Raw genomic sequence first — 26,598 nt, 5'->3', positions numbered from 1 at the left:
TTTAAGAAGTAAGAAGTAAATCAGAATCTGATTCTGATTCTGATTTACTTCTTACTTCTTAAATCCAAGGACTATTAAAGTAATAATAACGCCAATAGAAACAGTCCTATGCCACTGTTGATTTCTTCGAGTTCACATCCATGATAAGATCATCATGTCCTCCTAAGACAGTTTAACACCATACAATAATTAGTCTCAAGGCTACTGAACGAAGTGATACAATCTAGAAAGCTGTACGTACTGACCTCAATTCTGATCAAGTATAGACTGACTGTAGAACTACTGAACCACTTCCTCACAGCACCCTACAACAAACAGGCCAAAATGAGAGCAAAAAAGGAAGGCACAACACAGTTACATTTACCTAAAACCTACTTTGCTGAAAAGAAGGGGACAGGAAGGTAACAGCTATTGAGGTCAAACGTATGTACAAATGAGTCCCATCTGTGTGTGTGTTTATGACTGTGACACAAGGTAACTGTTCACAGAAGTGTGCAAAGTAGTTGATATTTGCGGGTCCATAAGTTTAGAAATCCAGGTGGATGTTGAAAACTGAGAGGAATTGCCAGTATATTTCAACACTTCCATAACACCTTTGGGAAAATTTAATTCATGATATCAAAATATTAGTCTGGTTAAACAGAATTCTGCTGCATTAGCACATATTTTATCTGTATTTGTTCACCTCTTATAAAGTCACATTCCTTTTGCTCAACTGTAAAAATAAATAAAGAAAAGAAAATTGTTCAATAAGCAGATACAGAAAAATTACAGCTGTCACATCCATATACTATCCTACATGTACTGCCAAATTAGTTCTACTTTATATAACAAGAATCAATAAATATGGTGCACATTTATCTTTTGCTGTACTGAAGAGGACAAACATGTTGGAAGTGACTTCCCAGGCTTTTCTCTCCTGCTACCATCTGTCCTTATTAGAAAGAGAGAACAGATTTTAGAGCCAGAAAGCAATTCGGCACATTTCCCACCAAACCTGAACACCGACCTACAATGTCAATGCTGCACAGAGCTCAAAATAGACTAGTCACTCTAATTGCGATGTCTCAAAATATAGCTCATTTTAAAACAGTAAAACACTGCAAAAAAAAAAAACCAAACAAACAAAAAAAGGATAAAGCCATTTACATTTGAGCTCTAAATTAGGATTATCTAGAAGTTTTTGTTCCTCTTACCTTCTACACCTACTTGAGAGGAGATGATCTTCTGAACAATACGCAAATCAGACACCCCTGAGTTCTTTCTCACAGCCACACAGTCTGCTGCGAAAGCTTAGCAGGACTTGACGAGCCTTATGAAAGCTTCATCTAGCCCCAAAAATAAGAGATAAAGTAAGATATTCCATGTATAGCAGGATGGTTTCCTATAAAAATGATCTTACACAAAGGATTTCCAGAGACGATTTTAGTGTTTCGAATAAACACTAAAAATTGCCATGGTTTGTTTCCTGTTGCAGTGTTTGTTGGACCCAAGCCGTTTTCACAACAAAGCTATTTCAAAGGATAGCCTATAAAAATGGGTCCCGCTTAACCATGTCAACAAACACTGTTGAGTTTATTACTTAAACCTAAAGAGCCAAATGAACGTTGTGTTTTTGTAGTCTGTCTGTGCTTATTGTCAGGAAACACCCAAGAAGTCACGAATGACTTCCTGCAAAGATGTGCGGAAATAAGAATATCCACATCCAACGTTACATATACACTGTGTTGGTGAGAGTATTGTTCAAACAAGAATCAGTGGGATTGGCCAAATTTTGCATGATAGTACTTCCAGTTTAATTTGCCAGGTGGCCGAGTATGATGACCACAAGGAAAGCACAACAGTTAGTAAATGTGTTTGTTCAAGGCATGTTTACGATCGCGAGCTCTGACTTGTAATTTTAAAAACGTCAGTCAAATAAGTGTACATCCTTTCATAAAGAAATGCAAACACTGTGCTCACGATCTCCTATAATCATATCCTGTGAACTGATCAGAACTATACTCATACTTGACCTCCTCTCGTCTGTGTTATGGATTTGCTGTAGATTTAATGCAGCATTATGTCCTTTGAGTTGCTGTTTAATAACAAACAAAAACAAACAAACAAAAAAACCACACAGTAATGCTTTAATAACCGACCTGTATCAAACTGCAGACATGACAAAATGGAAAGACTGGCAGGCCTGTGTCAAAATGGGACAGAACTCAGAATAGTGGGCAGCGAGGAGAAGCTGCCAAATAAAGGTCACAGGTACCATCTCTGCTACAGCCAAGTAGAATGGTGTCCATAAACAACTGTGCATCTGATATAAAATTATTATATCTAATGAAAAAGTAATGAAGCACAGAAATACAAATTACTATCTAAAGCGGGAGTTAGCTACAACACCATTTAATTTGAAATCAGACAGTACTACTGCACTACAGGGCTTTTCCCTGGATGGAAATGCACCATCAGGAGTTGACTATGCACTAAAGCATGACTGGTCTGTACATCTTTAAAGCAATGACTAGAGTGTTATCTTATTTATTAACTTTTTTTCCCTCCACTGGAAAATAAGTGTATTTTCCATTTTCATAACCCCATTTTGGATGCACCACTTACTTCCTCAGAGGATTGTTGCCAGTTAAAGACGTATTGCCATTGTAACCTGGAGTCATTTCAGATGAACCAAGCACTGATAGTCATGTTTGTATTATTTATTTAAGTGGAAATGCAGATGTTGGAGTACGCAAGATGTCTATGCTTGCATGCTCTAACATTTCCATTAATATGTTTCCTTGGAAATGGCGTGCATGTTCAAAGGTAGGTCAGACATGTTAAGCATCTAAGCACACTTTAAACTATTAGCAGGAGTTGTATATTTTACACAAGTTTCATCTAAGTTGTTATTGCTTCTTTTCTGATTCATAAAATGACTGCCTGCAATTGTAAATCTAAAGATCTCCACTTTTAATTTCTTTAAAAAATAAATAAATAAAACTCCACCAACAACAACATTAAGCCATTACAAGATATTGCACAGTGTCATCCAATCAGCTGCACATTTCATAAACAAAGATTAGGCTCTAAACCACTCCTGGTTCAATTGCCGGTGTGCATGCTAGCTATGATCCCACATCAAAACAAGTTAGTTTTAGCCTCGACTGTGCAATCAAGACAGGATCAATGACATAAGCTCAGGCCTTCTGAAAACAATGAGCAGGTAGTAAAGTGAGCCATCACAGTATTGATCTAAGCAAAAAGGATTCCTGTAATGGGAGAAACAAGTACACTGGCTCACCTTAACGTCAACACTAGTAACACTTCAGAGGGAGGTGAGGGGCTGATTGGTGTCCAAAGACACACGTGCATACATATAGAAGAGCAGTGTGCTATGCTTGATTCAGTAGCATTTAAGACAGGAAATGCTAAGCTCACACCTCGCAGCGATCTGACTGAGCCGTAAGAAAGAAGCAGAGCGCAGACTGATGCTTCTGGAGACGATGCAACTCTGGTCAAAGCATCCATCTTCCGACATGCTCACTCACATAAACATGCACAAGAACACATGTTCATTCAAAGAGCAAGCTATTACTATGAAGAGGACAGAAAATGCATAGAGACGGGAGGTCCTTTTTTTGTGGTAATTTGAAATGCACACACGGTAAGGCTCAGAGAGAATACAGGGTAGGCGGTTCAGTCAGCATGTCCAGCTAGCTTGTAGTGCCGACCCTCTGTGCTAAAATGGTAGATCCCAGATTTCTCCCCATGCAATCTGCCACCAGCAACCATGGAGGCAAAACAGGAAGAAGACAAGAGAGGAGAGGGAGATGAGGAAAGATGGAACGCAACAGAAGAGGAAAGCTAGCATATTCCCTTTCCTCCTCATCCTCAGAGAAAACACACACACAAGAATATAAAAGGTCCATAAACAAAGACAAACACAGGGCAGACGGAAGGATGGTGATGGTACTTACATGAGGACTCAGTGCCGAACATGGCTGGGCCGGGAGCTGTGATGGAGAGAGAGGAGGAGGAGGAGAAAAGAGAGGAGAGAGAAAGGGGAGGGTGAGAGAGAAAGAGAGAGAAGGGAGGTTGATGAGCAGGCAGCTACACAGCGGGGGTCATCAAAGCAACACAATGCAGCCAGCCGGCCGTCGCTGCCTCCCAGACAGTCAGATGCCCCAGCTCCGCTATCCGTTGCTGCTTTAAAAGCCCTCCTCCAAACACACACAAACACACACAGCTAGTGCAGCTGCCAAAAAAAGGAGGCTTTTGGAGGATTAAATCAAGTACTAAATAAACATAAAATAAAAACTGGCAGAAATCCTTCACAGCCGCAGCAAATCCAGACACAGAGAAGTGGTTGTGGCTAGCTACTGCATCTCTGCTTTTCTGCAGTCTATATCCTCCTCCTCCTTATCCTCTCCATCACTCTCTCACTTCTCATTCCACTGTACGATTTACTAATGAAGAGAGAGACCGTGAGATTGTGGGGGAGAGGGAGAGTCTTTCCTGGGGAGAGGAGAGCTAAAAGGAGGGAGTGAAAAAAGAAAATCTGGCAAGGAAGCTCCTGCCACTGTTACTGCAGCCGTTGTAAGACAATAGCTATGCAAACAGAGAGTGACGTCAGGACAGAGGAGGGAGAGAGAGAAAGCTGTCAAAGACTGACTGACAACTACTGCTAGATGGAGAGAGAGAGGAAAGGAGGAAAAGAAAGGGGGGGGGGAGAAAGAAGGAGAAACACAAGCAGACTGGATGCAATAAAAGAGCAGATGAGAAAAAGATAACAGAGGAAAATATGAGAATGGACGAGAAACGGGAAAGCAAGGGGGAAGCATATTTAGATGATAAAAAAGAGAAAGAGAGAAAAGGCAGAGGTAGGGCTACAGATACAAACAGGACACACACACACACACACACACACAATGAAGCAGCGAAGGGGGCTGGGGGCTTTCATCTGTTAGTTCGACAAATTGAAACAAGTATGAAGCAGAGCATTGGAGACTACTGTGTATTTACTTGCTATTGACACACACACACACACACACACACACACACACACACACACACACACACACACACACACACACACACACACACACACACACACACACGGCCATCAGTGAGCCAGAACAAAAATGTTCTGCCATGATCACAACATCATCAATCAAACTTGCACAGAAGACTTTAAGATTAAATCGCAATATTATCAATAATGTGAATTATTTTAGCAATAATAATAACAATAATAATAGCAACAACACACAGTAGATAGTTATGTAAGATTACAATTAAACAGAGCAACTGCAAGTGGAAATTATATAGAAGACAGAAAGAAACTTAATGGTAGTGTTACTCACCTGCTGTCATGAGACTGCTGTACAGTGGCATAAATATTGGTGTTTGCTCTGTTTGACAGTTATAGGTAAGCACGTATCTAAAGCACTATAAAAATTCATAAAAAAAAATTTAAATAAACAAAAACCTGCAATGTACCAAGAAACCGTTTAGTCAGTGTATTCAGGACACCATGATCCGCCTCTTTTAGGACACACATATACCCTGAGGTGCCAGTTATTGCACACTGTAACACCTTAATGAAGACTGGTACTAAATGTAATAAAATAAACACAAAACCCAGCAACTGTGCAGCGGCAATCTGCCCTAAACCTGCTTTAGGGAAATGAATAGATACAGTCTGCACAACAGCTTCTGTCCAACCAGCCTACAAACCTAAATATATAAATGGTCATCCAGCCGGACACTTTAATGGCCCCCACTGTGAATACGATGAAGACAGCTAGCATGTGGATTAGCTCAGCTGCTGAAGAGACGAGCGTGTACTGTTGGAGGCCTCTCATCTTTTGTGTCTCATACACCCACCTCCTCCTCCTCCTCCTCCTCCTCCACCACGTCTTTGTTCTTCAACCACAGGCAAGAGACCCCTTCTCTAACCCTGCTACTAAGTTAAAATATGTGAAATCAGCAGTACTGAGTCAAAACATAGTTTTCTTATAAGGAAAATCTGGTGTTAGGTTAGGATAATAAAAAAATATTTTAAGATTTACATCTTATATGAAATATAGCTACATATTTACATCTTAATCTATCATTTCCATGAACCCTAGCCACACGCTTACCTCTGGGCCCACCTACCTACTAATGGAAGAACATAGCGCATGTGCCCGTTCTTAGCACACAGAGTTTAGCCACATATCACTATGCTATTTTTACATGTTAAAAATCACTGCTATCCTGTTACACTCTACAATCTACGTCCCACATAAAAAACACACTTATCAAAATGAAACTCCTGTGAAAAATGTGCTACCTCGAGTACCAACTGCCTCCTGGTGTTCTACGGAGAAAAGCCATTGACCATTAAAACTCCAACTACCATTCAATAGTCATAAGTGATAGGGTGCTTATTGTGTTACTCTTAGTTAATATCTAACATCCTAAACATGTTTAAATCAGGGCTGTTCTCCTTGGCAGGTGTACTGTATATAGAAAGCATAAAACACCAGAAAATGCTTAATGTAATTGGCCTCCACAGTTTACTCTTCCACACTAACATGCTAATACTGCTGCTCCACCATCACCACTTGTCTCAAAGTTGCACAGCATATGCTCTGCTGACCTACTAAACCCACCCGCCCCCAAGAGACTGTCCATGCTTTCTTCCTGTTGAATGCCAGATTGAAATTTCAGTTTTCTGTTGTGCCCATATTAACACATACTTTTTCTATTATCAATAGTCTCATATATGTGCATGTCTTCCAGCCCAATTGACATTTAAAAAAAAACCAACCTCCCTAAATCCCATTGTTTTAGATAATTGCAGACCCATTTCCAAACTGCCATTCTTTTTAAAAAGCCTTGAGAAAGTTGTCATTCATCACCTCTTTCAGTTGGTGAAGAGAAACAATGTCTTTGATAAATTCTGGTTACCGATGAAACCACAGCACTAAAACTCTATTACTGAATATATAAAAGGAATGTTTACTGTTCCTCCACTACCTCAACTCATCATCACAAAACCTTATTATTATGTTACATTGTGTTTTGCTTTTTTTTGTCACACTGTCACTTGCTGCTCTTGTTTGCACATTTGCATGTGCACTTTGTTGTCTGCTGTCTGATAACAAAAAAAAAAAAAAGTCTTCCTTAGATAGTTAGATAGTTTTTTGTTAATTTATGTTGTAATTTATGTTAGGTCAGTCTGTCTTGTCTCTGCTAGCCAGCTAACTAGGCCTCTTAGTTAGCTAGTTTAGAGTTTTCTGTTAATTTATGTTGTAAATTTATGTTGCATGTAGCACCTTGGTTCCTGGAGGAACGTTGTTTCGCCTCACTGTGTACTGTTAAACTGTATATGGTTGAAGTGACAATAAAGCCAACTTGACTTGACTTGACTTGACTACTAATGGCAGTCTTATACACTCGGATAGAGGTGAATATTCTTTTAGTCCTACTAGACATCTCTGACCATGCCACTATATTAACAACAGTATTTTCTCATTCAGTGCCTCACTCAAATTCCCCCCATCTCAATTATGGCCTAAAACTGTGGTTCTTAGCAACTTGGTAGCAACTTCTTCAGAGAGGTCAGTCATTACATCAGCTCACTCACTAGCGATATCAAAACATATCAGAATCAGAATATGCCAAGAACATTGGCATCATTTTGGACATATCACACCTTGCTTCCAGCAAAATTCAGAAGTCACTTTAAAATTCTATTATTAACATATAAAGCTCTACATGGTCAGACTCCTGTTTATATAGCAGAGCTACTGAGACATTATTACAGCAGACAGCCCCTCAGATTATCTGATCAACATCTCTGTTTAGGGCTGAACGATATATCGCATTTGCGATAATATCGCGACATGATCAAGTGCAATTTTCTAACCGCAAAGGCTGCGATTATACTCTGGACATGTCCAAATTCATGGGCTGCATCCTCCTGAGGCCGCATTTGTAGACCGATTACGTCACAGCGACGCGCCAAAGGCTGTCCAAATTCGTAGACTCCTCCGAATGTAGCCGACAAATGCGTCCTCCTTTTCCCCGAATTTGAAGGATGGGTCGGGTGTGTCCTTCGTGGCCTACCATATCCCAGAATTCATAGCGCGGCCCAGCCAAACTCCAGTTTCCAGCAATGGCGGCCGCTACTAAGTTTTAAAATTACTCATACTAATCTTTCTGGGTCACAAAATAAACTTTTAACATATTTTCAGGCGAGAAAGTAGTTGTGTAAACATCAAATATCTGCTCGGTTTATCAAGATATCCCATATTTGCAAAAGTGCTTCGACGTTTTCAGAGGCGTCTGCTACCCACCAGCTCGACAGCTAGCCGGGAGCTCGAGGGTTACTGATGCGGCCGAGAACGGCACAACTCCCGGCACATCATTTTCAGATCACCGCGGAGTTTCGCTGCTCGGGTTAAACGTAATATATAAGTCACTTAGACAACCTAAAAATGTTATTGTTGGGCTTTTTTCAGTGTTTTGTTTGTTCGTGAGTAAATCGGTTTGGCTGAGATTAAAGTTATTAGATTAGATAAAATAAAACTTTATTAATCCCCCGGGTGGGTTCCTCCTTGGTTTTCACACAGCTGACTAAACGTCAAACAGAAAACTTATTAAACAGAAGTATGAGACAGTCGAGAATTTACACCAGTGTCTGGTTATATTTTAGATAGCAAGAAGCAGACGGCCGAGTTTATTAAACTCCACCGAGACAGCGGTGACGCTAATCAGAACTAGACCGTCCAATTTCACGCCTTTAAACTTTAAAGGCGTGTTTGTGTGTGTGTTTATACAATTGCTATTATGTTTGCACTTTATGTGTAATGTTACTGACTGCAGAGATCAGTAAGATGTGTGTATTTTTTATTTATTCGTTTTATTTATTTAATATTATTTTTTAATTGAATGACTGTCTAGTAGTTCACAGATGTCGAAAAACTGAGTGTGGTAAAGCCACTGATTTTTTTTATGTATATTTCTGCAATCTGCACATTGTACTGACTTTCATTTTAATGTTTACACCAGGGTTCCTTGTCAGCACTTTATGCTCAGATGTTTGTAAGCTAAAAATAAACTATTGTGTATGTTCAAATATACTGTTGTGATTGAAGAAGTTAAATAAAAATGTCAGTCATCAATTCATGCATCACCTCATGTCATCATAACAGAGGTCTGTCTTCCAGGAAAGAACAGTTTAAAATTAATGTAATATCTCTGGCCATACTATATGATGTATTGCTTGTCTTTGTTTAATAATACAGAAGACAAAGACCTTAAAAAATAATCGCATATCGCATCGCAATCGCAATATTGGGGCAAAAAAATCGCAATTAGATTATTTTCCATAATCGTTCAGCCCTATCTCTGTTCCATCCTCTTATTTTAAAACCAGAAGACACTCTTGGGGTTGTAGCACCAATATCCTGAAATAGCCTTCCTCAGTCCAGCCAGTCCAGCTGAATCTCTAGTTTGTTTTAAATGACTGCTGAAAAATCATTTTATAGGTTAGCTTTACTTTAATCATTCTCCCATTACTTGTTGGTCATAGGTTTAACTATGTCTGGTGGAACATCTATAATTATCTTTAATGAGTGGCTTCTATTCAAACTGTAAAACACTTTACACTTTAAAAAGTTCCGCGACCCTAGGCAATGATCATCAGGTGCCTGATTGGTGTCTGATTAGCATCTTTGAGCATGGACCCTGCAACAGCATTGCAACAGCATGCCACGTTTGACTGATCTGACACAGCTGTAAATGACTCTCATACTGAGCTAAAATGAGAATAGTGAACAACCCCAGTACGTTTTTTCCCCTCGAAGAAAATCGAATAATCATATACAGTAAGCTCTATGTTATATTGAAATATTAAAAGTTTTGAGAAACAGAGTAGACTTGATAAGATGAACAAGCTTTGCAGTGCACTGACAATCCTTCCACTCTTAATAAAGACTCCTGAGATTCTGTTAATTACACAAGGGGCAGCTTGAGAGAGCTGCCCCTTGTGTAATTGGAGAGGTGAGGGGAAGCAAGCTGGGACTTTACAACATGCAGCGTGCTCTGCTCTTATGTCAGATCAGCAAGGTCTGGTATTAGCATGCTAAACAAACATTCTTTGTTTTTACATTCATCATGTCCCAATCAGCCCAAATAGCAAAGAGAAGGAGTTTGGGTGTTAGGAGGTTAAAGAATTTAGATTTCAAGAAATGGAGAACAAAGCAAAAACTTACTGAAGTGACTTGAGGTTCTTTCCATACGGAAGTGTTGCAGCTGGGCTTTTACATTAACATTTTGTGTGCCTTACTGTTTCCTCTCAGCTCCCATTTTTGTTTCATTTAGTGTGGATGCTGATTAAGCATCCACAGTATTGTTCTTCCACTTTTCATCTTACCTATGTTTTTTGTACGCCATCTCCTTCAACACTGTTCAACCACTGTTAGATTCCTCTTCTTTTAGACATGTGTGCTTGTATTTTTCTCATTTTTAACTTTTATATTTTTTAAATTTTCAACAAACATTTACAATGTATTTCAATGGGAGAATCTTCAAATTCTCATTCAACTTACTCCTCTTTTAACTCTAACTACTTCCACATACACTGACCGACAGACACCATTCAAACTGTAAAATGAAGCCACAACATTGAACTATTCAGCTTGTATTTGTCTTTTTAATATCTTTTATACTTTTTCTTCAGGTCCAGTTTAAGTTTCGTGCTTTTTTTCACCCGTTTCAGAGTTTATAATGGGTGTGTATGGGACAGAATGTTAATGTGAGTGAGACAGGTCAACTGCTTGAGTGGGAGCAAGGGAAAAATTTATCTTAAAATCTTCTCTTTAAACTGCTGCGTTGTCCACAGCGTTTGGTCTACAACCATCATTTTACCCTCAAAATATCGGCACCATTGCCCTCTTTCATCCAATGTTATTGTTATTGTAAAGGATGTTATGGTTCTTTCATAAATGCCACCAATGCACAGTCTCCTCCATGAAACTTTTCCATAGAGTCCAATGTTAAAATGGCTCCCAAAATTCGTCTGAAAATCAGAAGTACGGGCTGCCTTTACACTGTCACCACGTCCATATAATAAATTCGACAGACATGAGAACTGAGAATTCTGTAGACTGGACATTGCTGGTGCAGGCAGTGAAAGAATTTTGTCAATACTACTTGTAGTTTTCTGTTGGGAAGTAGGCCTGTGCGATATGACCAAAATCTCATATCCCGATATAAGAATTCTATCGTCACGATAACGATATAAATCACAAAAATGTAACATTTTCTGTAAATTCTGTGAATCTCGGGCAGCTCGTCTTGCGGGAAGTGTTTCCAGCTGCGCGTCCTGTAGCTGGAGTCGAGTGTTTTAACAGATGCATGAAACTATACATTTTTAGACATAAGTTGTAAAGGCCGCCGTTTTCTTTGTGAGTATTTATTACACGGTGTGCTGCGGGGAAAAGCCTGTTCTAACGTTTGAGTCTAAGGTTTGTTTTTTAGCACCTGGCGGCTCTTTTTTAATTCTCATCCGTAAAAAATCTGCTCTTTCATCCGTCTGTAGTGTGGTTATATTAAATATAAGAGAAAGAGAGAACTTTAATAAATTAATATAGCCACCACAGTGACCATCAAAACGATGAAAAAATATTGCCGTAAACAGTTTATTTTGCGACACCACGAAACAAACGATAGTGTAAAATGAAACGATAGACGTTTTTATATCGTCATCCGATATATATCGTTATATTGAACAGCCCTATTGGGAAGCATTTGTTTCGGAGTTACTTTTCTGTTTATTTAAACCAGCAGCAGGCAGGCACGTGTTTGTGTGGGGTGCCATTGGCTGGAGTGGCACCCCACCCCAGGTGGCTCACACCTGCCTGCTTAATGAGCTCTGTCTGTCACTGCCAAGATTCATCTTAAAAACTTATCTTTCAACTGACACTGTGTGCACAGTGCTTGCTCTACAGCAGGCATCGAGGGCCGGTGTCCTGCAAGTTTTAGATATCACCCTGGGTCATCACACCTGAATCAAATGATGAGTTCGTTACCAGGCCTCTGAAGAACTTCAAGACATGTTGAGGAGGTAATTTAGCCATTTAAACAGCTGTGTTGGATCAACGAGGCCTGGAGTTCGACACCTGTGCTCTACAGCCATCATTTCACCCTCAAAACGTAGACATCATTGTTCTCTTTCCAACAGGCTGTCTTTCAAAGCCCAAAGATGTAAACTATTTGAACTGTGTGGATCCAAGTGATGGGAGTATGTTCTAAGTAATCCATAGAGATGCGTTTTATTTTCAGATGTATTTTGGGAGCTTTGTCTGACTCCAAATGTTGTTTTGTCATCATTCAGCTTTTTCTCATCTACATTTTAAACATGTTCAGCTACTTTTCAACTTCTTCTGTGTGAATGTCAGCTTTCAACATTTCTACACTTTTGTTTTCAGGTGAAAATTTCTTTATTTTTCAGCTCATTCAATATTTTTAATTTAACATTTAGCAATTATTTCATTTCAGCTCAAAACAGTCCGCTATCATCAGCATTCCCACTGCAGTTTGTTGAGAAAATGCATTTTCTAGTTTTAGTGTTCTAATGAAAACTACACATTTTGTAATAAACTGCCATGTCTCCAACACCTTTAATTGAGTCGCACTCATTGGGGAGACTTTATTACACATGCAGTGAAGTAGAGTGGTGTTGTCAACATGAAAAAACTTCATATTCCTTTCACTTTCCTCTGTTTTCTGTGCAAGTGAAACAGACATAAATGGTGGTAGTGAAACAGAACAGAGAGAAGTGAAACTAGCACAGCTGTAAATGACAGTAAAAGGCAGGGGGACTCTTGTACTAAGAACAAATGAAACATGTGCATATGAATAATGACAAAAACATATGAATTGTTTTCTTTCATTTGGTTGATTTATTTGACAGTGGCCTACCTCACCCAACCAATGGTAATTCGAACACTTGTCAGGCATTGACTAAAGGAACAATGACATCTTTCAATGAATGCTTTACTTTAAATAGTGCTCCACACGGCCTCTCTTCAGTGGAACTGCATTCATGACCGATTAATTCCTGAACAGTACACACCTCACCTCGCCTCCGGTTCCACCACAAAGTATCACCCCAAAAAAGCATCTCCTTCTGGTTGCTAAGCAACTGAAATAAGCGTGAGAGGAGTGTGGCCATCCTTCGGCAAGAGAAAAATGAGGAGAAGCATAAAAGGAGGAGGAGAAGGATGCTCCAGTAGAGTTGAATGTGTTGATAATGAGGTGAAAAAAAGTATGAGCTTCACAAGACAAATATTAGAAAGAACCAAAACATTAGAACAATGTCACCTGAGTCTCATATGCTATATGCCATCCCACCAATATACCATTTTTTAAAAATTACAAGCAGAACTAATTATAAAAAGAATTAGGTACATATCCCAAAAGTGTCTGAGACAGAATTGGGGCAGATAAGCCTTGTTAGGTCAATGCATCTAACACCTATTAGAATTCACCCCCTCTTTTAGCTTAGCAGACTTTAGGACGAGACCAAGACCTTCCAACCATGGCTGGTGTCATTTCAATGTTTCTACACTAGAGCAGGGTGATATGACCAAAAATATTTATCACGATATACATTTGAAAATTCGCGATAACGATATAACTGACACTAGACAAAATACTTTACAACTCCACAACTTTATTATTGCAAAAAAAAAAAACCAACAAAAACATCAATGTGTTTTCACTTAAACAAGGAGCTGTTTTTTTATGTGCATTAAAGTTATATAAAAAATTATCAGTGCAAATGCAAATTCCTTGCTGACAGTTTAACCAAAAGACATTTCCACGTTCCACGGCCGACATATCCTCAGCATAACCATGTATAATATCCACAAAACTTAGAAAGTTATGTTGAAGCACAGTATGTATCACTCCGCGAGGCTCCTGCCTACAATAGCCGCAATCCTACGACAATCCATCAAGCGGTGCGGCTTCGTAGCTTACCAAAGTCGTACTAAAACATTTGACAGATTTTCGAGCGCCGTGTACCACATAAAATCGTTTCGAGGTCAGTAAACACAACCAGAATTCATACATAAGGCGCACGGGATTATAAGGGGCACTGTCGATTTTCAGAAAAATCAAAGGATTGATTTTAAGTGTGCCATATTTTCCAAAAAACACGGTAATAATGACGGCCCGCTAGCATGCGCTACCAAAAATAGTGCTTTGTTGTGTATCTGACGGACGAAAGCTAAACCAGTTCCACACCACTGAAGTTGCAGCATTTTTGCAAACCAGTTCTGGTTCGTCTGTTTCATTCCACGATCCACTTTCGCCCTTCTCATTCTCCGTCACCGCCATGCTTTTTCCGGCATGTGCGTATGAAAACAAAGGCACTGCGCATGCACGTTTTACCCATATTCTATCGCGATATTTCATTTTCTTATCATTGCCCAACATTATACTGGTATTACCGTGAACGGTATGATATGGCCCAGCCCTAGTTGACACACCATCAATCCAGCATATCAAATTTACCATTTGAATGACAAGTTGAATAGAAAGTGTTGGGTTTTTCTGGCCTAATGAGAATTAATTTAGAGCACTTCAAGTTAGCTAGTATGAGATATGGACTGTGCCCACTGGCTCAAACACACAACAACAGAGTCTTTTTTTTTTTTTTTTTAAACAACCATGTCCCCAGCTACTACTACCAGATGCTCACACGGGACAGGAAGGACGGACAGTGTAGTTTTCATTACCTACACATGGTCACTGTTCAAATGCAGTGATATGTTTAGCTAACTGGGTCAGAAATACTTTGTGTGACCTGATCTAAAGTCAGGACCATCCTTGCCTTATAACGAGCACTGATAAATGAAACTGGAAGGTCAACAGGACATTGAGACTCAAAGAAGTCTTAGCTATCTTCACAACAGAAAAATGAAACAGACATTTTTATGATACTGAAGACACAAAATAATTATTACAAGATGCATTGGATGCATTGCATTGGTTGATTTGCGCCCTGCTGCAAAATCATGCATTCACTTTTATGCCCGCCAATAAGGAGTAGCAGTATTCTCATGACTGATAGCTGTCACCAGATACTATCGCCACATCAGCACTGATACTGAAAGAGACAAAACACAGTGCCTGATGCTCCCCCCCCCCCAATCTCTCAGATGGTTGCGTTTAGTTTTACACAGAGTCTTGCTAATTTTAATCAGTTTGCATAGATTCAAATACATGCAAGAAGTCAAACCTTAACAGCATTTAAATACACACCACATGCCATGTCATTCATCAAACTGTCTCTGTATGTAAAATAGGAAGTCAGAAAGAGGAACAGAGGGTGGGGAAATAATCACTTGCTTCATGTTGTCGTACTGTGGCTGTTAGTCTTCTATGACGAACGTCTGCCTTTGGCATGTAGCAAATAGTAGTATAATAAAAAATAAATAAATAAAATAGTTTATTTAACATTTAGATGCTGGACCCAAATCATGAATTCAGTGCTCTTGTTCTTATGTTTCATTATTCAGCCAGCTATGCTGAGAAAATGCACAAATCAACCAAACCAACCACAAATACAAGTGGTTAATATGTCAGCATCTTCTGTATGTATTATCTGTTTGTATGTAGTATCTTTATCACACCACTACATCCTGTATACAGAGAAGCTAGTTTCTTGAACTGCTGCAAACACCATCTGCTGCACAAACGTGCCAGTATAACATGATTGTGGCCACAGTTGATTAAGTGGTGTATTTTATAAGGCTGGTATCTTAAAATCTAAACAGTCCAACTTCCATTTTACATACTGATATCAAAAAATATGAAAAGACTTCCGTCTACTGAGCTACAGCAAGTTCAGGAGATGGAGTCCATATTCCAACTTTGGGAAGAAAAACAAAAAACAAACACTTTTTAGCTTCTATGACTCTCTTTACCCTCCCTACATCTTTCATCACACCCTTTCCTTCATGACTGCTATAAATTCTTTGAGTGGATTCATACAGGACAATGGATTTTACCTGCATTTCCCTCATCAGTGTAAAGGCAGTGTACCTACACAACAGTCCAAAAGACTTTTCTCATTTGGCCGGGGCAGTTATAGACATGGAAGGTCAGATATTAACCAACCAGCTGTTAGGCTTTGAAGTGTTCTTCTCAAATAACCCTTCAGTCTAAAGGGTGATCAAGGGTTTCTGATGTGAAAGTTCTCCCTGTGTATAGCTCTGTGCAGAAAACCACTCAGCCTGTGGACCTTTTCAGGCAGGGCGGAGCTGTATGCTCTGTCAAAGGTAGAGCTAACTTTTCTGGCTGAGATCATGTTACCAGTGTGCTGCACAGGTTCTAAATAAAGGTTTCTGACCAGTCTGATCTGGCTTTGTGGTGAATGTGTGCTGTGGTTGCCAGTGTCACGTCGCACAGCTGACTCAGAGCATTTCTTATATTCTTCATTCAATCTGAGACAACTTGATTTTATGCTGTAGTGTTTAGTGTGTTTAGTAGAATGGAGGTGTGTGTGTTTAATTTCTCACTACACATGTCCAAATAAATAAACATATGTAAGAGCATATTTGATGTATTTTTGTTGGTATCAGAGTTGTGGACCTTCCTCTCAGTACAGAATCATCATTTCTCTATCCCAGGCTGACATTTTTGAAACATTTTCACAGTAGGAAAAAAAATTCAGTCTTCAAAGAGATTTTATTTCTGATGCATTTATTATTTCTCTGGGGAATATGAAGCTTGGGGAAAATGCCCTGAAGAATGTGTCTGAATCCAAACACAATTTATCACATTATCAGCCTGCAAGTATTCCCCACACAAATTGTTCAATTATAGCTCTGCTGCATTGGTTAGTAAGCAATGTTACACAATCAAAAAAATGGTATGTAAATCTTCCCTTTAAACTTCAATTTCTTATACTCTGACATTTTGAGTATTATAGCTGTGCATCAAAATGACGGTGCCCATTCTGGAGGTCAAGGCAGTTTCAACAGCTTACTGTTGAGGGCGGTCCTCATTACCATTGTTTGTACACTGTGGATTGGTTAGTAATCAACAACAAAAAAGGCATGTGTCCATCAGTCTATATTTTAGGTGACTTTATTTTACCACTAGTCTAAGTTTTTTCTTCCCTACCGCGGATGTACCCAGTGAATGCGCCAAGCAATCTATGAAACCATCAACTCTGGAGATTTCTGGAAGAATCAGGTTGGATATTCCCTTTCTCACACATGGAAAACAACAGAAAATTGCCCACTTCAGACACCTCTGGAAACACCAATCATTGGTTTAGGTGAGGGAACTGACACGACCCCCACTCATTAGCTGTAAAAGACCTGACTATTATTTTCCGCTGTCACAGTCTGAGATCACACATACTCTGTAAAAAGAAGCTGGCAGAGCCTCCATTGGGTCCAGATAGAGTGAGAGCTGCTGCGTGTGCGTGAAAAGACTCAAGTGGTTGGATAAATTATCATTAATGAACCAGATACTCAGCACAAAGCCGTCTGCATAAGCAAATCACGAGCTTGTTGAAAGCAGACAATAGTGTAGTTTTGCCATCTAATACACACAGTGAGGAGAAGGCCAACATGAGCTTCAATTCAGTGTAATCTGCATTAAAATATGCCTCAATAGACAGTTTGGTATACTATATGAGACGCAGGTTTTACTTTTGCTTAACAGAGCAATTTATTACCACCATATTTCGTCATCACGAAAAAAAAATGAGAACATGCATCTTATACTGTGAGACAATTCTGCATAATGTTGCTATAAAGTCATAGTAACATTTGTTGACCTTCTCAGGAAAGTCAAGCAGCAGAGCTGATTAGTGTGCCCTGCATATTTACCAAGCTACCAAGTTTGAAAGAGTTGAATATGCATTAAAAATAAAATTGGTAGAAACTTTGTCAGGAGGTTTTGTTTTTGTTCACAGAAGATTTCCTGGCTTCATCCAAACAGAGGATTTAGTCACAGCAAAATCAGCAGCACTGTAATAAAATATTTCTCTAATAAGTTTATAATTAGGGTTTATTCCACTGTATACAACATGTTTTGTAAGCAGTCATGCAGTTTTTTTTTTTTTTATATTCAAGCGAACACTATAATGAAATAAGATGCCCTTTATCAAAACATAGAGCAACTACATAACATGTTGTCTCGCTTTCCTACCCACAAAAGAGATTTGTTGTAAAGTTATTGCTAATCACTTTTATCACCTAAGGAAGATGCAAAAGGACAGGTTTAATGAGGAGTGACGGCTAACTAAATGGAGATTAGATGAAGTACCTTGGCCAGTTTTAAGGGAGGGAATCCCACAAGCTCTTATTTCTCATTGTAAAGGAGGAAATAAGAAGAAATATTATAAGCATATACTGGTGTCAGCCAGGAAGAGGAAGTGAAACTGTGTTATCAATTCAACACCTTGCATGATGTGTCCCATAAGATCAACTGTAAGAAAAGGTCAAGCATGACAAGCTGTTGTGTGTTATCATCTCTAACTGACTGCAGAATTTTTTTTATTTCAAACTCAGATATGTAACAGCACGATGGCGAGGGCACATCGTAGCTGTGGGGTTTCAGTTCCATTCAACGTCCCCACTGTGAAATTTAATGAAATAATATTTACAGCCAGCTGAGACTGTATGTATGCCATTAGTTAAATCTAATACAATGAGGATATGCCGAAAAGATACAAAACTCATGTTCAGATATCCAGTTTGGCTTGACATGATTTTTTTTTTCTTTGACCACATTTAGAAGACACCAATGTCTGACTCAATGAGAATTTTATACATGCTTTTCATAATCTATTGATTGTTCACTTCAAAACTTGCTTACATGTTCTGCAAACGAAGACATTTTTCAGCTACCAAAAACTCAAATCACTTTGATTAAGACAATAAAGGTGACATAATTATTATTATATCCAACTGTTTTCTTCCTAGCTTTGCATGATTTACATTTCAAACTAATCCTTTGTAGCAGACAATTCGTTAATTTCCTGTCTGAAACGAACCATTTTAGCTACTCTACCTTTAAGCCAACTTTCTTCTGACTGGCTGACTCTGGCAAAGAGGAGGTTTAAACCACAGACTGTATATAAAGAAGGGATATAGTTTCAGGGTTTGCAAAGGAAGCCAACACAGATGTGCTTTAAACCTGCATTTCTTCCCTTACAGATAGAAGAAACCAGCAACTCTGGAAGGAAGTAATGGTCAGAACTTCAATAAATGGTGGATGGAAATTACTGATGTAGATAAGTAGACTAGGATATAAGCAGCTGCTTAAAAAGCTCGAACCAAGATTTAACATCCCAGGGCTAAAATTATTTTCCAATTTCAATTTCATTATACACAATATTGTGAAGCTAGTGAAAAGTGACCTGGCTAAGTCATTTTATCTACTGTTAAACTGAAATGCTAAGTAGTAATTTTACAATTTTACTAAAACACTGTAATTTTGTGCTTATATTTGACTTACTGTTATGGGGTTTTTTCTAACACATATATAATTGCAAAGTTTCTTGAAGTATCATGGCATAATTTTTGGGGCTACATTGCACACCCCTAATGCCCAGCTGTATAGAAGTCTTTGGGGAAAAACAGCCCTTTACTTATTTCTTTTTTGATGCCACTTTGATGCTGCAGACAAAGTAGCAAAAGTAGTGAAAGTAAAAGCGTAGTATGAAAAGCATTTCATGAATATGTGTATCCTTGAATGCTTTGGTTAGTAAGACTAGAAAAAAGTTACTCTAGCTCAACCCATCTGAAGCCAGGAAGGAAGCTGATAAAAGTGCTGATTGTGCAATTTAACAGACTTGCTAGTGTTACAGTTGTATTATGAATTGTGTAAGACAGCGGTCGTTATCGTTAACTCGGTTTTCCTGGGTCTTTTCACGTGTGTTATGAATAAATATTCTTTTTTTCGGTACCGGTACTAGTTTTATTTTGTTGTATTTATCCGCGACACCTTAAAGGCCGGTCCGTGAAAATAATGTCGGGCATAAACCGGTCCGTGGCGCAAGAAAGGTTGGGGGCCGCTGGTGTAAGACATTTTAGCCTTATTATTTCATTTGGAGCCCCGGTAATGTTTAACTGTCCTGACAGCAAGTAAAGAATAAAATACCAAAACGGTATTCAAATGTCTGCTTAGCCTAATTACAAATATTATACCGTATTTTCCGCACTATAAGGCGCACTTAAAATCCTTTAATTTTCCTCAAAAATCAACAGTGTGCCTTATAATCTGGTGCACCTTATGTATGAGTTTTGGTTGTGCTTACTGACCTCGAACGGATTTTATATGTGGTACATGGCGCTCAAAAATCTGTCAAAAAATGTTTTAGTACGACTTTGGTAAGCTACGAAGCCGACCACTTGATGGATTGTCGGAGCATTATGGCTACCATAGTCAGGAGCCTGAGTAATCTGGGTCTGAAGCTCTGTCCGCGTCAGGTCCTAAAGTCAAACAAACACTGCGGCATCACTGAGAGTTAAAAACTGTCTAAATTCTTTCATCTGTAATAAAATGATCAGTGTTGCTGCTTTATTAGGTGTAACAATTAAGTTTAACATCCAGGCATCCATGAAAACAGAATTTATTAAATTTAACAGAGTTAGAAGTTAGCAGGAAGTTAGCGCACTAGTTTCCAGCTAAACATGTTCTAACTGAGAGATTTCTGAAAAAATTAAACCGTACAGCTCTGCTGTCACTTCCAAGATAAATGGAGAGAGAAAACTAAACAGCAGGGACGTTTGTAGGGTTACTGAAGTTGGACTAGCTGGTAGGGCTGGGCCATATTATACCGTTCACGGTAATACCGGTATAATGTTAGGCAACGATAGGAAAATGAAATATCGCGATAGAATATGAGTAAAACGCGCATGCGCAGAGCCTTTGTTTTCATACGCACATGGCCGATTGTTGAGTGAAACAGATGAACTAGAATTGGTTTGTAAAAATGGTGCAACTTCAGTGATGTGGAACTGGTTTGGTGTTTGTCCGCCAGATACACGACAAAGCACATTTTTTTGCAGAACATGCAAGCGGCCGTCGTTATTGTCGTATTTGTCGGACTAAGATGCTCTTAAATCTGCGAGTAATCTGGGTCCTAAACTCCGTATACTTCAGGTCAAACGAACACTGCAGCATCACTGAGAGTTAAAAACTGTCTAAATTCTTTCATCTTTAATAAAACGATCAGCATTGCTGCTTAACCAGGTGTAACTATGAAGTTTAACTTCCAGGCATGCATGAAAACAAAATGTATTACATTTAACGGAGTTAGAAGTTAGCAGGAAGCTAGCGGAAGTTAGCTCGCTAGTTACCTAAGCATGATATTGCACGTTCTGACTGAGAGATTTCTGAAAAAATTCAAACGTATAGCTCTGCTATCACGTCCAACATAAATGAAGACAGGAAACTAAACAGCAGTGACGTTTGTAGGGTTACTGAAGTTGGGCTAGCTGATATATAATTATGTGCTACCTGATCGCTAGCGACACAGCTACGTTAGCATAACATAAACAGTGAAGCTGGAGGACAAACACTAACACTTTTCCACTTATAAAAGTTAACGTTAAGGTTCCTGATAGTTAGAGACAAATGCAATCGCATGGCAGGATGCTGTAAACAGACCAAACTTCAGTCAGGAGAACAACTGAGATAATCCATCCACAATACGAGGTTAGTCATTAATATACTGCAACAACATGGGAATAGAGCAGCTGCCAGAGAATTCAACATTGATGAATCAATGGTACAGAAGTGGAGGAAGCAAGAAGAACGAGTTTAATAAAGTTTGATTTATCTGACTGCTTTGTTTCGCTTAATGTGCCTTATAATCCCGTGCACCTTATGGTCCGAAAAATACATACTGCACACTGCAGTTTAATGTTGCAAAGCACCTCTTTTTAACTTCAGTGGATATTATACATGGTTATGCTCAGGATATGTCAGCCCATTTCTACTGGAAATGCCTTTTGGTTAAACTTTCAGCAAGGAATTTGCATTTGCACTGTTACATTTTTATAAAGCTTTAATGTACATAAAAACCAGCTTCTTGTTTAAGTGAAAATAAATGATAGGTTGTCTTTTTGCACGAGTAATGTTGTGGAGTTGTATTTTGTCTCGCATCAATTATATCGTCAGTTATATCGTTATCGTAAATTTTCATATATATCGTGATAAATATTTTTGGCCATATCGCCCTGCTCTACTAGCTGGTGCATAATGATGTGCTACGTGATCGCTAGCAACACAGCTATGTTAGCATAACATAAACACTGTGAAGCTGAAGGATGAATGCTAACTTTTTTCCAATTGATAAAAATTAAAGTGAGGGTTCCCAACGGTTAGGGACAAATGCAATCACATGGCAGGATGCTGTAAACGGACCAAACTTCAGTCAGGAGAACAACTGAGATAATCCATCCACAATAGAGGTTAGTCATTAATGTGCTGCAACAACATGGGAATAGAGCAGCTGCCAGAGAATTCAAGATTAATGAATCAATGGTACAGAAGTGGAGGAAGCAAGAAGAATGAGTTGAGTAAAGTTTGACTTATCTGACTGTTTTGCTTAATGCGCCTTGTAATCCCGTGCACCTTATGTATGAAAACAGACCTGTTCATCGACAGTGCGCCTTATAATCCAGTGCACCTTATGGTCCGAATACTACGGTATAAGATCAACAGGTACAAGTACTAGGTGTCCTGCTTGAGAATTATATATTAAAAGGTTTTAGAACACTAAAACAATTTTAAAATTACTTGCAGCTAATTGAGAAAATAATAATGATAATTTAAAAAATAACCGAAATACAGTTGCTTTTTAATCATAATTATTATTAATAATATTTTAGGATTTTTGTTGTTGTTAAGGATTCCCTAATTTTTCACTCATTTTAAACCTTTTTTTAATTTTATGAGACATTGAAGTATTTTTCTTTTATTTCCTGCTATACAATCTGTCATGTGTTGTTGCACTTTCTTGATGGGAAGTATGTTTTATCATAAGGTAAAATACACCCATCATTAGCGATACTGTTACAAAACCATAGGTTAGTGTTCTAGGGTTAACAAACGTTCGACACCAATACTATCCAGACATTGAGATACGAATGATCTTCCAGAAAAGTTGATTCAATTTCCCGTCTATAGACACCACATCAGTGACTCATACAGGAGGTCACAAAAGATTTCCCCCCCCCCAAAAAAAAAAACATCTAAAGAACTGCAGGCCTCATTTAAGGTTGCTTTTCATAATTTAACAATAAAAAAATAAAAAAAGAGTGGACAAAAATGGGATCAATAGGAGAGATCCAAGGTGGAAAAAACCCCCCACTCCTGACCATAAAAGAACACAAAGGCTTCACATGTACCAAAAATACATCTTGTTGATCTTGCCGGGGGTGGAGGGGGGGGGGGGGGGGGGGGGGGGGGGGGGGGGTGTTACTGGCCACCCTCTGCCAAAAAAAATTAATCAATAAATAAAAATTGCTCCCTCTACCAAAATTTGCTTATGATTCGGTTTTCTTATGTACCAATTTTCAATGATGTTAACTTTAACAGCAGGAAATGAACTATGCATATAATTCTTTTCTATAATTCTTGCCATATTTTTCAACTAACCTGTATTTGACAGCAGCATAATAAAACTGGAAATTCTGTTTTTGGTGTGCCACCCCAATATTTTTTAGTGCCCCACATATGGCCACCACTATGAAAAAATTCTGGAGGCGCCCCTGTGTGGATGTGTGTCAAAGCAAGACACAAAACACTTTGTATAAATGTGTGTGAACAGGTGAAGGCAAGTTGTATGAAATGCCTTCAGTCCTCAAGTAGATCAGAATGGGTTATGGTTAATTATAAGGACCCAGTTACTTTCTCCACATAGGGCCAGGGAGGTTTGGCTAACTTCTATCCATCCATCCATCTTCTTCTTCTGCTGCTGCTTATCCGGGGCCCGGTTGCGGGGGCAGCAGCCCAAGCAGAGAAGCCCAGACCTCCCTCTCTCCAGCCACCTCCTCCAGCTTGTCCATGGGAACACCAAGGCATTCCCAGGCCAGCCGAGAGATATAATCTCTCCAGCGTGTCCTGGGTCTGCCCCGGGGCCTCTTCCCAGTGGGACATGCCCAGAACACCTCACCCAGGAGGCATCCTTGTCAGATGCCTGAACCACCTCAACTGGCTCTTTTCGATGTGAAGGAGCAGCAGCTCTACTCTGAGCCCCTCCTGGATGGCCAAACTTCTCACCCTATCTCTAAGGGAGAGGCCAGCTGACTTTCTTCCATTAATAAATAAAATCACAATTTAAAAATGGATCTTGTATTTACTCAAGTTTCTCATACCCCATATCCTGCTTTAGAGTACAGAGCGCTGGAATTACTAGCTCAGACAGTCATCATGGTAAAAGGAAGATGGAATTGCCGAAAGATGCTGTGGATGTTTCTATCGTGATTTCGGTCTAGGTTTAAGGACTGCTACATCCCTACTTAAGAGAATAATCTTTGATGCCTTTCCAGACTTCTCAGGGAGGATTACGGTTTGTCAGGCAGCCAATTCAGCAGCAGCATTAACACCTTTCATTGCAAGAACAGAATAGAATAATAACCCTTTATTGTACAACGAAAAGCAGTGGGAAGGTGAGAGCCAGCTGCCGGCATGCCGTATTGAACCTGTCAAACTAACCTTTTACGCCCATGCTTTTTGTCATGACTATTCAGTTTATATACGAACACACGCACGAATTCTTCAACCAGCTTATTTGTGCCTAAAGGCTCTCTTGCCCTCTCTAGCCGGGGCCAGCTGGCTTTCTGAAAGAGCACATTCTTCCATCTGCTGCTCAGCTCTCAGTCACAGGAGACGAATCCACCGGCTGCTGTGAAGGCACGGAGACACAACATGCCAACTACAACCCTGAGCTCGCTGCGAGTGCCCAGCAGAGGTGAACACCTCAGGTCCGCAAGACTAAGCTTAACATTTCTTAAAAACAAACAAACAAACAAAACAAAAAGCAACACAAAGTTCGCTTCAAGAGCATCCCTGACAGAGGCGACTCCTGAAGTTAAAGGAAGAGGAAACTTGGCAAACGGTCGCTCTGAACTCTGGAATCACCGTTAACACTGACTCATGATGGAGACCATTAAAAGCAATACACTGCTCCCCGCCTTATGCCCCCTGACAGGACAAACTCATTCCACGGCAGCTCGGGAGCATCCTGTTCACTCTCCCCTGTGCATTAAACATCAGTCACGCGTGTGAGCGCTTCCATTTAAACTGGGCTCAGTGAGTCGTAGCCACTAACTCAACCTGCTAGCTAACTGCTAACAAGAGCTGCTGGCTAACGTTGGCAAAAACTTTAGAAAGAAAAAAAAAAGAGAGAAGTGGAAGCGTTGTGGATGACAGCGTTGACAGGGATCATGTGAGACATCTTACCTCAATTTGCGTATGTAAAGAAACTGGTGAAAGACCTCTTCGTAGCTAGCATTTCTCCTGCCAGCAGTCCAGCATGTGTCTGAGTATCCAGCAGCAGACACTGTGTATGTGTGGACGTGTCTGCAAACGGGGCTGGAAGGCTAACCTTAAAGCTAACAGTTACCAGTTAGCCACCGGCTCGCTAACCTGGACAGTTAGCCCCAGCGGCCTCAAGGTGTCGCTGATTCACCTACAGCGAGCTGCAGAAAACACCGTTGAATAAATCCTGTATGTTGGCGATTTCGAGTTTTTAAATAAATATAGCCAGCAAACACTTTTTTGGAAAGATTTAAGCTCAATATGAATCATTCCTGTGATTTTTATAGTCATAACAATTTGTCATTTATTTTCCCAGTGTAAAAAACAAATAAAAAACTATTATGTATCATAACACTTTGCTTCATGACACCTTGTTTGTAGTTTTAACCTGTTATACACTTATCAACCACCCTGCCTTAGGAATAAAATCAGCAGTCTGTCAGCCGTCAAATCTAATTGGAAAAATTCCTCATACTGCACATGCAGCTGTTATTCCCCACAGCCATATTGGGATCTCTGCCTGCTGCCAAATTTCGGTGCAACATTTTTTTTCTTTATTATCCCTGTTTTGTCTAAAATAATAAAAAGGCAAAATTTTAATATTGGGGTAAAAACAACCACACATGTGTATCACTGATTTAACTTAAGGACAGATTTTTAATATGCAATTAATCAGTAAGTCTGTTTTTTTGGGGTTTTTTTCCATATTCCATCAGTCTGCTGCCATTAAAGATTAAAATCTTTACATCACAAGTGATCTACAAAAGAAAACTGAATTGGTACTTGGTGCCCAATTTTTGTTTTTCTGTATATGGATAAAAACATTTCCATCATAAATGGATGCAGAAAAGGTATAAAAAACTGCCATAAATTAAATGTCTAAAGTTCAAAATTTCCTTGGAGTGGGTCCCAAATCTTCAAATGAAATGTAAAACAAAAATTGGGCACCAAGTACCAATTCAGTTTTCTTTTGTAGATCACTTGTGATGTAAAGATTTTAATCTTTAATGGCAGCAGACTGATGGAATATGGGAAAAA

The 26,598-nt window shown here is 39.2% G+C and overlaps 1 protein-coding gene across 5 annotated transcripts in view; it reads right to left on the bottom strand.

Moving 5' to 3' along the window:
- The window catches only part of LOC146665369 (suppressor of tumorigenicity 7 protein homolog), a 60,700-nt gene extending 35,066 nt beyond the window's left edge, over positions 1-25,634 (bottom strand). For 2 of the 5 annotated variants that reach the window (XM_085412984.1, XM_085412983.1), the window contains exons 1-2: positions 25,483-25,634; positions 3,963-3,998 (exon numbers count right to left, since the gene is read on the bottom strand). In XM_085412984.1, the coding sequence (XP_085269110.1) occupies positions 3,963-3,984 (22 nt within the window). In that variant the 5' untranslated portion in view covers positions 3,985-3,998; positions 25,483-25,634. The remainder of the gene's footprint in view (positions 1-3,962; positions 3,999-25,482) is intronic. The other 3 variants (XM_085412985.1, XM_085412987.1, XM_085412988.1) reach the window with 2 other exon arrangements.
- Between the last annotated feature and the right edge of the window lie 964 nt (positions 25,635-26,598).

The sequence above is a fragment of the Rhamphochromis longiceps genome, linkage group LG7 (genome assembly GCF_057381845.1).
Source record: "Rhamphochromis longiceps isolate RC_006_pf linkage group LG7, R_longiceps_female_GT1.1, whole genome shotgun sequence".
Lineage (NCBI taxonomy): Eukaryota > Metazoa > Chordata > Actinopteri > Cichliformes > Cichlidae > Rhamphochromis > Rhamphochromis longiceps.
This window is presented reverse-complemented; position numbering and strand designations above follow the sequence as displayed.